The following is an 18,482-nucleotide window of genomic DNA, read 5'->3' on the forward strand; positions in this document are numbered from 1 at the left end:
TAAAATGTGTTTATATTCTTATCACTAGTCAAAAAAGGGGGAGGGGGGGGGGGGGGAAACAACCCAACCTAAATCTACTTCTGAAATTTCTTAACCAGGAGTAGAAAGGAGACACCTACACGACCCAACATACAGAATAGTGACCCCTTAATTACAGCGCTCCTTGTTCACACACGCAGTAAATTTCCCTTGTTCGTTATAAACAAGCAATTATCTCATTGATCAGAATATCCCCTATACTGTATTAAAACCAAGTTGTTTACTATTTCTTTGAACAGTGGAACCCCTTAAGGCACAGTCTTAAGTTTTTACTTAATATTAGGAAACAGATAAATATTTTGGCACATATGGCGTTTCATACGTATACTACTTAAGCTTGTGTATTTCAGACAAAAATCAAAATAACTAGAATTGGGGAAAGTCTAGGAATGCTTGTGTAAGAAGAGGCTGTCCTATTAGTAGAAAGCATCGGTTCAATTCCCAAGTAGGAACAACAATAACTGAATGGCGGATGGATAGAAGATAGATGGATTACAGAACAGAAAACGAACAGAATAGATACAAAGGAAGTCTTTATTAACGTTATCACTATTTACAAAAGTATTTAATTTAATTCCCTGCTCACAATATTTTCAAAAGAAACTGCCCATAAAAATAAATGAAATAGAAAATTTAATTTTCATAGGTGCTTTTAAAAGCATAACTACTCCTTGCATTTGATTTATTTTTTTTTGTACTTATCTTTTAAAATTATATACAGTGCATAGTTTTTTTAGTACTACCGTATTCCCTAGTGTGTTTGTAAAAATTGGGCTTTCTTGGGAATACTGTACAATCAACTACAAGGCCACTAAACATTACAAAAACTTTCATTGTTATAAATATTTTAAATAGAAAGTGAAATTTTAAAGCAGCATTTGAGACATGAGATGAGATAGTGGTGTAGTAAAATAGATCAATCCATAAGTTGGGAGGGGGGAGATTTGAAATGCTTGTATATTTACTTGCAATGATGTAACGCAGACGTTTGGAGCCCCTGGTTTAGAGACCCTAAGTGGCCCCAATGCTAGGAGCTTGGACATTTTTTGCCTTTTTCAACATATTTTAATGCAGGTTCTTTCCTCTGGGCTCCAAGGTCAGCTCTGAGACCCCTGTAAGTTCTGGGGCTGCTGGGTTTAGCCAGTGAGAGCTCATATCCCTTGAAACTTTGCCAAACGGTTACATAATTATGTCTTAAACAATCTGACATACATTATGTTGATTAAACAATACTTATACTGTGACATTACAATAAAGCATTTCAAAATAAATATAGAAAGTAACTACATAAAATATAGAGGCAAGACAAATATGTCAATTAAAGATGTCCCCTAAAAAATGACCAATCATAAAAGAGTTAGTTTAAAAAAAAAAGATTTCTCTGAATATTCTTACAATAATGAGTACTCTAATAAATTTGCCATTTTCAGGGGACAAACCATCATTTATGAAAATCAGAAAATTAGTGTTTTGCAACAAACGTTTTGCTATGCTTAGATTTATTTAACTAATAATACGGTATTAATTTACATTTAAATAATCAAGAACTGTAAGTTTTTTATTTATACTGTATTATCTATTCTAGTCTGTAGATACAAGACAATAAAACAGACAATACACAGATGGATAAGGAACATCCTTAGGGCACGACCTTTGTGCAACGTGAGGTATAAATTCTTTGGAATGTTAAGTTACAACTCTGTAATCTAAAGCACAGTCTACACTATCAAACTTTATGTGACAAAAAAAATGTGATGTGTCAATATATGGACATGATGATGTCATCACTAGCATATTTGGGCATATCACCACCATATTTGGGCACATCACACTTTTTTTGTCAAACTAGTTTGATAGTGTAGTCAGAGCTTTATTTCATTTTCCCCTCCTTTCAATCTTCTTCACACTCCATGAAGTGAAACAAAATTTATAAACTTGGCTATTGACACCTGTGACCCGATATCAACGCGTCTCAATGGTTGCAATGAAATCAATACAGAACCCCCTCCTTTGCGACGCCCTTATTTTAGGGGACAGCCCTTATGGGGACACTTTCCTGATTAACAAAAAAGGGAAAATTTATGTTTAACACTACAACCAACCATTAATCAGGGGACTCCTCTATTAAGGCGACACTACTGGGTCCCAAATGTGACCCCTGAATAATGTTATACTGAATTTAGTTGTGTTACAGAAAGCTTGGATATTAACCTTGTGACCTAATTTCAACATGGCTCTTCAATAGTTGTGATTTCATTATTAGCCACATGTTTCAAGGAGTCATTAGCACTCTTGCAACTGGGAAAACACCTATTCCTGCAACTCAGACAGTTGCAGTGAAAATAGCAGAGTTGCAAGTTTTCTGGCGCTATACAATTGTGGTTGCACGTCAACATTAGTCATGGAAGTTGAGTTGCAAGACACTAAATGTTTGGAGTTGCAAGACACTAAATGTTTGGAATTGCTTTATAAGCAAAAACATTTTTTTAAATTGGAATCATCGATATAAATATAAACATTATACTGAAACAAATTACTCTAAGTTTATTCATTTAAGTATTTTATCATTATGTTTGGTATGCTATTTTAAAATTTATCAAAAAAATATCACAACCGACGAGGCCGTTTGCTCGCTGAACTAGGGTCCGTTTCAGTCGACTCGCGTTTACTACTAGACACTTTTAGACCGACCTCTTTTAATCGTTTCTCGAAAAATTGAGAAACGATACGGCTCCTCTTGTACTCGTCTGTCCACGATTGGTTGTACTGTTCGCAGTTTGTGAATATTAGGCGTACATCTGCGATGAATTCTGTCGGGTTTGTGTATTGGAACAACTTGAATTTGTCGCAGATTACGGGGAAGCACATCGGACGTTTGATGATCTTGTAGTAATCTGGCGTCTGGGATGAGATAAATTCATATTTAATGGGAAATAATATATTATCAAAGATCCAAAGGTCCATTATGTTCACTCATGCATGTATTACACCCTGATAACTTAATCTACACTGTGAGCATTGCATGTATTACACCCTGATAACTTAATCTACACTGTGAGCATTGTCCCCTCACCACTGTATCGTTAACATAGGGAGTGTGGCAATGAGATGTAGACAATGGCAATATGTTTCTAATATATGAAGCTAATTTGCATATACAGGTGTAATCAAATGCATATAAGGCTACACATTACAGATGCAGTGGCAGATATATCAATTTGAAATAGGAGGGGTGTTGAAACTAAGGCTAAGACACTAAATAAAATATTATAATAATTTTCCTTAACTTACACTTTTCTTGCTGACCGCTACCATAAATGGTCCAGCATCTTGATGTTTGCGAAGTTCTCCAAACAACTGTTCGCACAGCTTCATTTGTTGCGAGTCCTCGTTACCACGGCGACCAACTGACAATCGACGAGGTGGTGGAGTAGTATTTTCAGAGTCAGAATCTACAATGATATTGAAATAAATAATTCACGAGTATGCGGTTTGTGCTTTCTTCTATCCTATTAAACCCATGTAATGCCGTTGGCACAAATCAAAATATGACAATCTAGATAGATAGGGAATTTCCATAGACATACTGTTGTAAGAACTAGATGACAGAAAAGAAAGAAATATATCTCTAGAAATTACAACCTTTGTTATTTTATCTTGCTGTGAGATGGGTACATTTTTAGTATGACAGAATGAGATGGTCCTACCTGTACATAAAGATTATGGTGTGTGGAAACTCCATACACTCTTCAGGGTTGTAAAGGGACTTCTAAGAAGTGGTAAGTGAAAATTAAGCAATATTAAAGGAACTTTGGACTTACCGTCTGTACTGGATGCTGCTCTACTGGATACAGCACTGGCTCCATTCACTATTTTCTTGTTTTTATCTTCACTCTTTTTCCTCTTATCAGTTTTCTTAGATTTATCTGGAACGTTAGACAACGCTCTAGACGACACCTTTCGTTTTTTAGCGCTACCTTTCTTTGAGCTTTTCTGGGCGCTACCAGAAAATGACTGATCAGACTCAGTCTCAATCAGACTAGACCGCCGCGTGTGACGAAGAGGTCTTGCGGGTGTTTCGTCATCGCTCGATTCAGCAGCAGCTGCAAATTTCTTTGACATATTCCGTCCTACTCGCTTCTTTTCCTGAGGTGTACACTCATCGGCTGACCTTTCCGAGCCGGTTGATTCACGACGACGTATTCGTGCATTAGCGCGGGTACTACGTGAAGAACTGGGACAGAAACTGCTGTCGGAATCGCTGCCCGTCTCAACCTGGCTTAGTACACGTAAGTTGAATGCCTTTGGTTTGCCTTTAGCTGGAAAATAAGATTTTTTTTAAACCGCGATTATTATTACATTTATTAGCATTATTAGCAAGTATTTGATGAGAGATTATTAAAGCTTTCTGTCCACACTATCAAACTTTATGTGACAAAAAAATGTGCTGTGCCCATATATGGACACGATGATGTCATTTTACAATCATATTTGGACACATCACACTTCTTTGTCAAACTAGTTTGATAGTGTAGACAGAGTTTTACATTTTAGTTATCTAGCTTTCTTGTGAATATTTAGATGGTTACATTTTAATATATCTATCTTTTGTACAACACATAAACATTTTAAATCTTCAAAACTAAAATACTAACTTTTACTTTTAGCTTCTCCTTTGCCTTTTGAGGTGGAAGGCCTCTTTCTCTTGCAATTTGAACAATTCCAGTCACCTTTTGGCACTTTGCTTAGTGGTGGATCTACACATTCGAGGTGATACGCTGACGGACAGCTGTCGCAGCATATCAACTCCCCGTCATGGTGACAGACGCGACAGAGGTCTTCATGATCAGACTCTTCCTCATCACTGCAAGAAAGAGGTCATTAAGGAATCACTCAAAAAAAAAAAGAAGTATGGTGAAAATGAATATTGAATTAAAATGAAATGAGCAGAATGGATGTTAAAATGATCGTGAAATATACAAATAATGAATACGAGTTGAATGAGAATATTTCAATAATGTGGATGCGGAGAACAACAGTTAAGGCCAATTTACACAGATGAGCGTTAAAGTGGAAAACCATGTGCTTGTCTCATATGGAATCTATATCTCTTTCCTGAGCGAGTTGCGCTTGTTTTTTTACTTGTTTCCATGGTTTAGTGCTTATCGTTACCCTTGTTTGTGTAAATTAGCCTTTATACTGTACATACTGGTCACAGTGTGTTGCAATGAATGTTTACACAAAAACCTGAACGTTCAGTTGATAGCATTAAAAAAGCACCGTCTATATTACAAGAGAGTTTGCTCGTTATACAAATTGTTTTTACGGCATGCATCCATAAACATGGTTTGTAATGGCTGGGGGTAATGAAGTATCAATGTAACGGAATAGTACTGGAACTGCCCTTGGAGTTGCAGGTAATGGGGTATCAAATGGAATTGTACTGGGAAGGTTTTTAACTACATTTGAACTGCTCTGGGAGGGGTTGCAGGTAATGGGGTATCCAGAGGACTGAAATTGTACTGGGGAGGTTTTAAAAACAAAAACCTGGAGTGGTGGAGTTGGTAGTTCCTAGTTAAATATAGACAAAGATTAACATACTATGCGTTAAAATGCTATGTTAATATACACTATTTTCACAACATATATAAACATACATATACATTCACAAGACAGATGTTTAATAGCATGCAGATATATAGAAAGAACATAAATTGTAAATAGATTACACATAACATCATGTCAACATTTATTCGTTCATTTTAATTCACAGTAAAAGAAAGTAGATTCATTCCCTAGAAGATGCGAACATTTTGAAATGGGAAAGCTAGGGAAAAGGGACGAAAGACGCAACAACAAAAGTTGAAAAGAAAGAAACAAAAGGAAAGCAAAAGAAAGAAAAATTTTGACATTTTGTAATTTTTCATGCAGACAGACTAATGACCAATGATTTCGATCACATCTCTGCAATTTATTATATAAACCATGCAAATATCAAAAAACTTTTTACCCATTGGCCAGACATTCGGAGCAGACCCACTCCACCGTCGCGGAACCCGACGGCAGATCAAGGCATTCAGAATGGTAAGCGGATGGACAGTTATCGCAATAAATTAACTTTCCCCCGTGCCCGCAGTCACGACAGACGGCATCGTGCCACCCGTCCTCTTTAAAGATGATTTCATCGTCACTGAAAGATTACAAGATTAACAATCAACAGAAACAAAAGATTTTTAACATTTACTTCAAACGGACATGAAATGGATTTTTTATTTGTAAGTCAATGGTACAATCAATTAACGACACACACAGATAAGGTCAATCTATGTGTCAAAGGTCATCGTCGTACAGTTTGGTCATCATTTTTTTTGCAAAAACAAAAGCTTCCCATTGTTGCATGCTGACATTGTATAAAAGTAATATCACCTAATATTTTTTGTTAATAAATAATAAACTATCTTAAAAACTACCATAATATTCTGTTTCATTAATACATTCTTCAAATGAGATTTTGGGGAATATCTTGAAATTTAAAAATCATTTCATGTCCATTTATCAAAGAACCTATTATAGTAAGACATTTGGAAAATAAGTGAATATACACAAAAACAGAGACGTTGCACATATAGGTCTCTGCTACACCTGATTCTCAGTACTGTATCTAGATTTCTCCAATATTATAGCAAAATTCTGTAATACAGCATCACATGTGTTTCACATATAGCCTAGTATCATAGACTTTAACCTAACTTTGTATGACACAGGCACCACATGTGAAGTGAATGTTGACGGTGGCATGGTATCTAAGCAAGCATGGTTTTAGGTATACTTTGCTAATGCTATATATCTATAGTCTCTAAATACAACTTCAACAGAACAGCAACATGTCAAGTAAATTATTTACTTACATCAGCAATTATCAAACATATTATATCAACTTTTTAGCAACATTGGTAATAAAAAATAGAGAGCATTTGAAATGTGGAGGGCTTAATTATAGAACAAGTTTGCCAAAAGTTCTAAACAAAAATGATAAATATGTTTATATTTGTACTGTATATGTATTAAATTGAAATGAAAGGTTATAGTTACCTGTCTTGTGCAATGGCAGCAGAAGTCATTTCTGTGTCCTCTTCCTCCTCCTGCTCATCCTCCTCTTCACTGGCATCATCCTCATCTTCCTCACTCTCTTCTTCTTCTTCACTTTCTTCTTCATTCTCATCTTCTTCCACTGCATCACTATCATCTTGTTCTTCCTCTTCCTCTTCGCTATCTGATTCCACTTTCTCTGTCCTACTGTCAACAGTTGATCTGCGTCTTCTAGGACTCCTTAAGACTTCTTTTGGCGTACAGTCCTTGCAGTACCAGTCACCTTTTGGCACATTCTGGTAACCAAAACAAACAACTATATTTAGAGTCATGAATATTTATCTATCGAGGTAGTATATGTACTTCATATGAATGGAAGAATTTTGAATGGAATATTAAGCAGATACTGAAGAGAGCAAGTATACCTTAAGTGGCGGTTTCAGACAATACATATGGTGCCCTCTATCACAGCCGTCGCATAGCAACATCTGTTCCGCATTTCCTTTACATCTGCAGATCCTGCAACGAGTGTTCAGGATGGACTTGGACCAGATGATTGACCGTTCAAGAGTGGACATGTGTAGAAACACCTGCGAGAAGCTTGTGGACAGCATAAGAGATTCTTCCCAGCATTCCCTGGTTGTTTTCTTTGGTTTGTCATCTGTCAGTCATAGATTATTTAAATTAAAAGTGATTTCTGTGCCCATAAAAGCTTTCTTACTGATTACAACTACTGATTGGTCCAATGCCTCGAAACAATTTGGTAATTTTAACGGACCTCTACAAGACCCGTAAAGATCACACTGATGCATATGCAGGTATTTTATACAGCATTTATATTAAATATTGCATGTGAAAGTATTGTCACTCGGTAAAAATATCCCAGGAAATATAATAACAATTTGCTACATATTGTAACTTTGCTGTGCGTGTGAATGAGGTCTTAGATTAAATAAATGTACAGAGCTTCAGAGCTCATTGAACTTATTTTAGTAGAATGGATTGAACAATATTGAAACGTTTCTTACCATCCTCTTCCTGTTCTTTTCTCCGTCGCTCTCTTTCTTCTTGTAGTTTCTTAGCTCTTCTTGTTGCTGAATACCCCCCTCTTGTGGGTGGCTCAGCAAAACCTATGATGAAAACAAAAAGCAGTTAATAATTATTTTCTGCAATTATAAAGGTGTGCAATGTTGTGAAACCTCTAAGTGCTGTAAACATTATTACCCCGGTCATTTTTTTGATCAAACACATGGAAAGATACACCCATAATGCAGCTAGTAATCAGCTTTTGTGTCTTGACCTTACCAAGTACATATTGGTGGAGAAAGGCAAATGAAAGTAAAGTGTCTTGCCTATTTATTTATTTAATACCATCTTTAATGAGGGTTGCCTATCCAGTTCTAGTAAAGGAACTGATCAAGGGCCTAAGGACAAACAATGCAACTTCATTTCTAAAGCTTTGTCTACACTATAAAACTTTATGTGACAAAAAAATGTGATGTGCCCATATATGTACATGATGATGTCACACTTTTTTATGTCAAACTAGTTTGATAGTGTAGACAGGGCTTAGGATTAAAATAAAATGTGTAATAGGGGGTAAATACCAAAGACCTATGTCCAGGGCATCATTTATAAGGAGGGCATCATTTATAAGGAGCGCCTGCGCGACCGCGCTCCTCAACAGGCTTCGAGGAGAGCAATTTATCGCGCTCCTTAATTTTCAAAATAGAGCCTAGCTTTTGACAGTGTTGTTTTTTCTGTCAAGAGGCCTAAAAACACGTGGATTTTTAAAAGTTAAAACCAATCTAGGCCTAGGCTAATAATATATAAGCTAAGTTATAAAGCTACAAGCCTAATGGCAGTCCCTCGTTTTTAAGGATCGCGAGCGCGATCGCAATCAACAACCTTCGAAAAGGAGAGCAATTCATCGCGCTCCATCTCACAGTGCGAGGTACCAACAAAGGGGATTCCCTTGCCTGCGCGCATTCAAGGGCGAGTTTACTTCATCGCCTCATAGAGTGCAACCAGTACGGTGTCATAGAAACACCTCCTTTACAGGAAGATCATGTCCCAACCAATAATTTTTCCCTTTATGTTTTTATGGAACGAGTTAATAAAATATATTTAATTTTAAAAGGAAACATTAATATAGGAGGCCTAAATATAATGTTTATTATTTAAAAAAGCTTAGCTGCTGGTTGCTTTAATTATGTCATTTTGAAGATGGATTATTTCTTCGAAAGTTCTAACCAATTTTGGTCACTCAAATCCTCCTCAAAACAAGTGCTGACGTGTGACGTCAGCATCTTCTAGAAGCTCTCTCAGCCCTCCCCTATATTGTGCGTGCGCCCATGTGTGACACATGTAAACACGATCTAGGCCTAATATCTTTCTTAATTATTTTAAAATGACACTTTGTAACTTATTATCAATATTTTAATGGCTGTTGCATGTTAGAATTGTATAATTTATGAATTGCAGGTAAATACTTTTCAGGTTTTCTGTCTGATTTCTAGGCCAACAAGCTAGGCTAGAAAAGCTAGGCTAACTAAAGGCATTAGTTGGCCAGGACAGGATTCTCCAGGCTCCTGAAACCCAATCTACCCAGGCCATAAAAAAAAAATTGGCTTGAGTTTTTTTACTGTAGAATAATACGATCCCCACGGAAAATATTGTGTGTGAAGGTGGGTGTGGGGGATTTTAGGGGAGAGGTACAGTATACATTTGTTGTGCACGGCGGGGGGGGGGGGGGGTTATTTAGAAAAAATTGCCTCAGTTTTATTATTCATAAATTTGTAATATAAATCTCATACAATATTATTTATTAATAAAAGATTTATAGATTATAATATAATAGATTATTATAGCGGCAGCGTGCACTAATAATTTTTTTTTGGTAGCAAAACCAATAGAATTTAACTTTTGTGGTCAAATTCAAACATTGTAATTTTTTTACATATTTACATAAACATTTGAGGAGAGCGATTTAAAATTTTTGCAAGGAGAGCGAATTGCTCTCCTCGGTGATTTGAGGAGAGCGATTTGTTGCTCTCCTGGGTTTTGCATACGTGATGCCCTGTATGTCACGCAATACAATATACAGAATGAATGACCACGTACCTAGAGGTTGCATAAGGAACTTAGGTTCAACACCTTGTGAGATCTGAAGAAGAGCGCAGGCCAAGTCACGCACAACCTGGTCATTGTCAAAGATCAGTGGCGTGCCACATCTAGTGGAACACGCAGCTGGACTACTCTCTCCATTTACAGAGTTCCCTGCAGTGCCACCCTCTTCAAGTTTTAATTCAGACAACCTGTGAAAAAAATGGTTTAAAAGTAAAATTACAATTCAGGGGAACAATATATCTTTAAACCTCAATTGCAGTTTTGGAGCCATGCATTATACTATATATTATTCTACAGTGTATATTAAAAGATATCAGTACCTATCTTTGCCTTTATCTGTTATGCTCTTCTTCTCTTCTGGGATAGACAGGTCTGCCGATGACATATTCAGGAAGTCACTGCCAAGTTTAGACTTGCACCACTCTGGCCCCCATGAGATTTCCTGGCACTGCTTATCATACGAACCATGACTTATGCTATCTGTCCATACTTGACGATTCTCAACCTAAAACAATACAACTGTAATTACACATCCAAAAGAAGCCCTATTAAGGGGACATCTGTGGGACCTAGAAAAGTGTTCCTTTGTAGTGTTAAAACATATACTTCCTCACGTTCGTTTCATATGAAAGTATCCCTTAAAGTCTTCCCACTGCCACTGTATATATACAGTACACTAATCAAAATGTACCAATAAAACCCTTACATTTTTGGTACATTTTAGTCCATTTTCATAGTAATTTAACACCAGTATAGTCCTAGGGGGCATGGGTATGATGTTTGGAGAAAATTAGGGATGGGATTATACTCAAGCATGGGATTATATTTGGGTCATATACGAAAATTGTTTGTAAAGAGAAATAATTACCTTGCAACACCCTAACCCTCCCTGCCATATGCGATCTGCGAGCTCAAGCAACTGTTCACGTAAGCTGAGCTCGAGAGACTCGGCACCGTCCGCATTGACTGACATCAAGCCCTTCTTTCCTCCGGCTAGCTTAACGACAACCTGTTGCGGTTTCACATTCTTCTCTTCTTCATTACCAGTATCCATACTATCGTGGTTTGAACTCATAACTTCATTCATTGGAAACGCTGGTAAATTATCAAGAATACGCTCAATCTCGCATTGGAGAGATCGTTTTAACGTTCCTTCTCGGTAACCTCGTGGGTTCAGAGTTTCTAAGAGTGTTCGGATTTCGTCGGGCTGACTGTAAAACGCCCAGCATGGATGCGACGTCTTCAACATGCAAATGTCTGGCGATAGAGGTCGTTTAACCTCTTCAATAATGCCGTTCACAATCAGTTCCTTTGCGTCTCCGCTACTCTCCATGTTTGGCGTTTGGTTGATGTTTTCATGACCATTAAATACAATATTTTCTTTATCACTAACAGTACAATTATCATATTCAATTCTCTTATCTGTAATATCTGTAATCTCAGTTACATTTTCTTCAAACGGATTAATCTTCGGATTCTGATTGACCGGTTGCAAGTCTAACAAATTCAAATTTTCAAAATCCGACTCGACAAATATCCCCGGTATTGAATGGAAGACCCAAAAGCGCCGAAATATGCGATCAAGTCCCATCGGAGTGACGCTATACTTGGCAGAGTGTGTAAATAATTCGTCTCTTAAAGCTTTATTCTGTTCAATAAACACTTGTTTCGTGACAACTTCATCTTCATCGTCTTTCTTTTTCTGTTCTTCCAATTCGTCTTTCATGGCGGCGTATTCTTGCCCTAAGGTCTCGCTCAACTCTTGCGCTTCTCCCGTAGCCTTAACAAGTTTATCTTTAGCTTCTTTCAGACTAGATAACGGTAGGTCCTCATCTTCGCTGTCATCACCACCATTTGGATTCTCATCATTTTTCAAAGATTTCACCTTGGCCAGCTGTTGTTGTTCTCTCCACTTTCTTTGTTGTTCGTTTAACAAAAGTTTCTCTTCCTGTCTTTTACGAAACCTGCAAAAACAGGAATGTTTGATACACAACACAAGTTTATTTTTAGCAACATAGAAAATGTTGTTTGATGCAATAGGCTGGTGAATAATACACTATTATTATAATTATTTTTTGCACCATGTGATTGATTGATTGAATTTTTATTGTAGTTATACCTGAGGGAGGCAACCTCATGTTCTCGTCTCTTTTCCAAACGTTGCAGTTCTTTCCATTCCTTTCGTTTCTCCTGCCACGTCTCAAAGCTCTCCTCAATCACGTCTCTAATTGTCACATACGTCATCAGTTGCTGGCACAATGTTGATAGAATCTTCAGTTTCTCTTCTACATAAAATAATATAAATATGGTGGTGATATTGCTCAAATATGGTAGTGATATGCTCAAATATGGTGATGATATGCCCAAATATGGTAGTGATATGCCCAAATATGGTAGTGATATGCCCAAATATGGTAGTGATATGCCAAAATATGGTAGTGATATGCAAAAATATGATAGTGATATGCCCAAATATGGTAGTGATATGCCCAAATATGGAAGTGATATGCAAGGGAAATATCTATTAAAGGGACACTTTATTGAGCCCCGAAGTTGTCCTCTTACACTAATATCATATCTCTATATATTTTTCTACATTGACTATAGTTGGTCGTGATGAAAGATGTTCCTGGGACCTTACCTGAAGTAAGATCATATAAATTTCCATGTGTCAATGTCCTCAGAATATTTGGTTCTTGCATTCTAAACTCCAGGCCCGGATCGTCATGCGGTATATAGCCTCCACGTTGTTGATATCGCCATTTGACGTTAGCTGGGCTTGTCCTGGCTCCGGAGACTAACAAGTGAAGACGAAGTACCTCAGAACATGTGGTTGGCTCTATAGGTAGCAGTCTGAGGGTGGAACCTAAAGGTGATAAAAAGTAAATGAGTAAGTGAGGGGCAATATATGGTTTAACACTACAGAGAACCCCTATTCATGTGATATCCCTATTAATGATACAATTGATTGTGTCTTAAAGATGTCCCCTTAATAGATGTTCTACTGTATTTAGTTGTATCATTGAAAACTTGGCTATTGACCATTGTGACCTCAATTTAACATGGCTCTTCAGTAGTTGCAACTGAATTGATAGCCACAGGTTTCAAGGAGTTGCGAGATCTTTTAAAAACAACTAGGAAAATGCCTATTCTTGCAACCCAAATAGTTGCAGGGAAGTGACAATACTAGTAGTTGATTACCATGATGAATTATTGGCCAGGATTGGGCAGCTGTGCTGGCTGCCGTCAGCTCAGAGTAAGTAGGATCCTCAAGAGCCTCTGTGAGGTCAACCGATGGCAGCTCCATGCCTTGCTCTTTCAGGTCAATCTTCTCGTCCTCTTCTTCATCCTCTTGCATTCTGAAGATTGCCTTCAGAAGGAACTTGACCAGTTCATAAAGAGCGCCGTCCACAGTTTTACCTAAGACAGCCTCTTCTATCATTTCTAGTTTTAAAATGGAAAATCTTCATTAAGAATAGTCTGATATATATATATATATATATTGAATATTTCATATTGAGTTGAATAGGGAGAATATTTCATGAGTTGAAAGTGGTGTAATATTGAACATGCAATGATACTGTAACATTAAATGCAGTACAACTAATTAAATTTAACAATAAAATAGTATGGATACATACGTTAATATATCCATTGACCCATTGGATCACTCTACTGTATGTTACTAATATATCTCTGTGTCTTTATTCAACAAACATAAAAAATGCAAGAAAATATAATAATGTTGTATGTTACCTAATTTCACGCCATCTGGGTATTCTTCAGCGATATCAAGTTCCTCTCTAAACACATGCAAGAACTCCATGAGCATTAAAACATCTCCAAACAGATGATCAGGAATTTCACTCTTTACTGCAACAGGCTGAGGTAGTACCTGTAAACAACAAGAGAAAATATTGTGGAATATATTATTTGTGCTCCACTTTAGTCTAAACTGTTGAAATGGAGAAAAAAACAGCAGTGGTAGGTTACCTTAAGATCTTCACATTCTAAATCATCTCGCGGCTTACTCCACTCTTTTAGAATCTCTTCTCTTTGACGTCGTTCTTCTTTTTTCTGCTCCCGTTCCTTAAAACAATAAAAGAACCAAGTTACCATACCACAGATCAAAAGCAGAAAACCTCAACTTCTGAATTACGTTGTAAAAGTTAAGCCAATTTCAGAGAATTATAGTATACTGGTACGCTGGATTGGTTAAAGTTTTTATATTTATTTAATAGCAACTTGCCAATGGATAAACTATTTAATGGATAAACTATTTTATAATTTATTGTGCTTATAAACTAAGTCTCATTTGAAGCTTAGGGAGTGGAGTTGAAAAAGTTACAACCCTGGCACTAGGTCGGGATTGAACTCTGGGATAGGAAAGCAAGCATGTTAGCCACCAAGCTACACCTCCACTACTTTTTGTTCTTTATTCTGCAGTTTCTTTCTCACCTTTTCTCTTTCTAATTTCTTCTTCTCCTTCGTTTCTTCATGAATTTTTTTCTGTTCTTCTTTCTTCACTGCCTTTTCTTCTGCTCTTTGTTTCTTGATGGCTTCTCTCATAGCCAACTTGATTGCATTCTCTTGTTCTTTCATTTTCAGTTTCTGTTCTTTCAATAACGCTCGTTCTTCAGCTGTTAAATTTATCTTCTTCATTGGTGGCGTTTCAACTAGTTTATCTTTTGTTGGGGTTTTCTTTTTCACTTTTTTTTTAAATAAACATTTTAAACAGATAATTTTTGGATTTAGGAATAACTTTCCGATAAAAGAGTGTAGATTGGAAGTTAAACATTTAAATATTTTCTCTTTTTACAAGGGTCATTTTATGCATGCAGAACAGGACCTACAAATTGTAAAATGTGAAGTGAACTTATAACCTAATGTTCTATTGTATTAAATATTGGCGATACCTATGCTACATTAATGAGGTAATCCAGATTAATATGAGAGTTATGGCTTCAAATTAGCCTAGGCAAAAGGCATTCAAATATTTTTAGGCTGGCTGAAAGGCTTGGAATGTTACTGTCCCCTCCCACCACCAGCTGGCCTAATTACACCCTTCAGACTACTGTAGAACATCTAGGCATTTTAAGTGGACACTCGATCATACATATACTGTTTAAAATGGTTGATGTTTTATTCAAACAAACAACTAATTAAATGCTTATATGGTAATACAGTACCTTCAGGTGTCTTGGCTTTCTTAGTTGTTTTGGGGCTTATAGATTTCTTTTTGGTTGCTGAATGACTACCTGGTGGTGCCTTCTTGGCTACTGTGCTTTTGAAATCTGGTAATGGTCCAGAAAAGATTGAACTAAACTGCTTTTCATGTAATTTGAACCTCTGAATGTATTTTGGCTAAAAAAAAGGATAACAATATAATAATTCCACAACTATAAATAAAACAATGAAAGTAGTGATCATTACAAGTATATCAAAATTTGTCAACAAAAATCATGAGTTCATATGAGTCCATACATATATTACGCGATTTGAACCATTTGCGCAATTTCAAACAACAATAAGACAAAAGCATGTAAACGACAAATAATCTTTCTCACCTTGACAGTCCAATGTGAGTCAATAATTTCACAATGTTGTCTCAAATATAACTTATTTTTGTCTCTTGTGTAAAGGCCTTTTCGACGACTATGAAAACACAAAGCAATTGAATCATTTAAATAAATCGTGGTAGTTAACATAATATTCTTGTTTGACAACCTGGGTTCAAGTTCTTATGATGTCTTATAATAAGAATGTTAGATGTTGGGAAGGAATAGTTTTACAGTGTAAACTCTCCTTTAGATCACCGCTATTAAGGAGACACCCTATTAAGGGGACGCTTTCCTATAAAATGAACGATCAGCAATATATGTTTTAACACAGTCAACTATTCCTGCTATTCAGGATACACTCTTATTAAGGGGACACTTGTTGGGTCCCAAGGGTGTCCCCTTAATAGGGGTTCTACTGTACTGGAAAAATTAAATGTTAATATTCACCTTATATGACTGTAATTAACATCAAACTGTACCAAGTTGCCTTTTGTTGGTACCACACTGTATACATACAATTTAGGATCAAGTGTCTCCTTTTTATATCCTTTAGTCTTCAAACTATTATAAAAAGAAAGAATTCAAGATGATCAATATCGGATACCGATCAATATCTGATATGATACCGATCAATATCTGATATGATACAGATCAATATCAAATACTAATCAATATCTGATACTAATCAATATCTGATACTTATCAATATCTGATACTGATCAATATCTGATACTGATCAATATCTGATACTAATCAACTGATACTGATCAATATCAAATACTAATCAATATCCAATACTAATCAATATTTGATACTTATCAATATCTGATACTTATCAATATCTGATACTTATCAATATCTGATACTAATCAATATCAAATACAAATCAATATCTCATACAAATCAATATCAAATACTAATCAATATCTGATATTGATCAATATCAAATATTTATCAATATCTGATACTGATAAATATAAAATACTAATCAATATCTGATACTAATCAACATCTGATATTGATCAATATCTGATGCTGATCAATATATGATACTGATTATTATCAGATACTAATGAATATCTGATACCGATTAATATTTTAATAAAAATAAATAACATTTATACATTTTAAAATCCTGATTATTGGTCTAAGGAAAAATCAATGATTTGACCATTGGTCCTCTTCAGCTAAACCCTAGGTCATCATCAGGTACTAATGTGGTTGGCAGTATAAGACAGATTAGATTTTCTTGACCACTTTATGTTTTTTTTTTAAATTGAAAGTCAATAAAACATAAAAAAACATATACCTGTTTTTGTCATTTGAATTGTCTCCTATGACAATCACATCATCGTCATCATCATCTTCTTCTGTTAGATCAATTACATCGTTTTGTTTGGAAGATCCATTTTGAGATGGTGCAATGACCTCTACTATACGACAGGGTTCACTAAATAGAATTAATTTTGGGGTAAAATATGCATTATTATAGATTATTATTATTATAGAAAAAAATAAAGAAAAAATAATAAGATGATTTTAAATAATTTTAATAGAAATAACAAAACATACTGTTGAAATATAGATGAGATAAGATTATGAAATTGTATAAACAAGTCTGACGTATGTTCACTTTATTCTTACCTAGATCCTCCTTTCTTTACATCCACAATTTCACCAATGTAAAAGCGATCACGGCTAAATACAAATACGTCATCGCACATATCACTGAGGCGCCCTCGATGAGTTAGCAAAGCAAGAAACAATATCGGCGCTTCCAGGTAACTCGGGAAGGTTGCCAGATGTTTTCTTGCTTTTTCCTCACTCTCCACCGCCTCCTGGTACGTAAGATTTGGCCTTCCTGTGAGGCTGCACGTCCATACTAGACTGTTGCAGAGAATTGTTCTTTGGAAAAAATCACTATGAGAAGAAAATAGTATGAAAGACACATGTTTTTAATAGATCTAATTACACTTGTGAGTTTACAGCATATAAAAAATGGCGCACTTGCAAATACTCGTCTATGATTGGTTGTGATGGGAGATCCGTGTGTGATGAAGTATTTTTATATACCCGTACCATCATCAATAAACTAAAAAAATGTGGAGATGTACTGGTATATTATATTTGGATAATTGTTAATACAACAACAAGTTGTTTTACTTACTCGTATTTCCTAAATATTTCATTGGTTAATGGACACCAAAAGACTTCTTCATCAGGCTCAAAATCTTCGTTAGGCTTCTCGGGGATAAACTCTTTTCTTCGTAGCAGCGGCATCGCTATGAAAGAAAGGAAACAACAACCGGTGGATAGGTGGTGGTGCGGTACGTGAACAATGAACTCAAAATATTTAGCCTACCACTGCTTAACATTTTAACAACAAAGTTTTAACAAAATGACATTAATTATCAAAACCCCTTCAACTTAAAGTACCAATTGTTATTATGCTACCAAGATTTTGGAGAAAATATGACAATTTTATCGCAAAAATAGAGAAATATTACCTGCCACAGATCGTTGTGTGTCGTTTTCGAAGAACGGTTCTCGAAATTCAGTCGAGAAATTATTATGCAAGGTTGAAGCGCGCGTTCGGGTATCCCCAGAAACACAATGTGGTAGAGCAAATTCGTATCAAAAATACTCGATAACGAGTACACTGAG

The 18,482-nt window shown here is 35.9% G+C and overlaps 1 protein-coding gene across 2 annotated transcripts; it reads right to left on the reverse strand.

Annotated features, from left to right (window-relative positions):
• Positions 1-566: 566 nt before the first annotated feature.
• LOC140059843 (bromodomain adjacent to zinc finger domain protein 1A-like) lies at positions 567-18,355 on the reverse strand. Of its 2 annotated transcripts, XM_072105785.1 has the most exons (24): positions 18,326-18,355; positions 17,986-18,100; positions 17,463-17,738; positions 17,128-17,268; positions 16,266-16,379; positions 15,825-15,912; positions 15,447-15,621; positions 14,716-14,966; positions 14,251-14,346; positions 14,014-14,152; positions 13,459-13,701; positions 12,899-13,123; positions 12,377-12,542; positions 11,126-12,221; positions 10,578-10,762; positions 10,252-10,445; positions 8,157-8,258; positions 7,554-7,789; positions 7,132-7,424; positions 6,050-6,229; positions 4,695-4,903; positions 3,861-4,358; positions 3,331-3,491; positions 567-2,940 (listed from the first exon to the last, which is right to left on the reverse strand). In XM_072105785.1, the coding sequence occupies exons 2-24, from the start codon at positions 18,096-18,098 to the stop codon at positions 2,647-2,649; spliced, it is 5,475 nt and encodes a 1,824-aa protein (XP_071961886.1). In that variant the 5' UTR covers positions 18,099-18,100; positions 18,326-18,355; the 3' UTR covers positions 567-2,646. The 2 variants fall into 2 exon arrangements, with proteins under 2 accessions (XP_071961886.1, XP_071961887.1); XM_072105786.1 differs by lacking the exon at positions 6,050-6,229.
• Between the last annotated feature and the right edge of the window lie 127 nt (positions 18,356-18,482).

Source organism: Antedon mediterranea, chromosome 10, assembly GCF_964355755.1.
Source record: "Antedon mediterranea chromosome 10, ecAntMedi1.1, whole genome shotgun sequence".
Taxonomy (NCBI): domain Eukaryota; kingdom Metazoa; phylum Echinodermata; class Crinoidea; order Comatulida; family Antedonidae; genus Antedon; species Antedon mediterranea.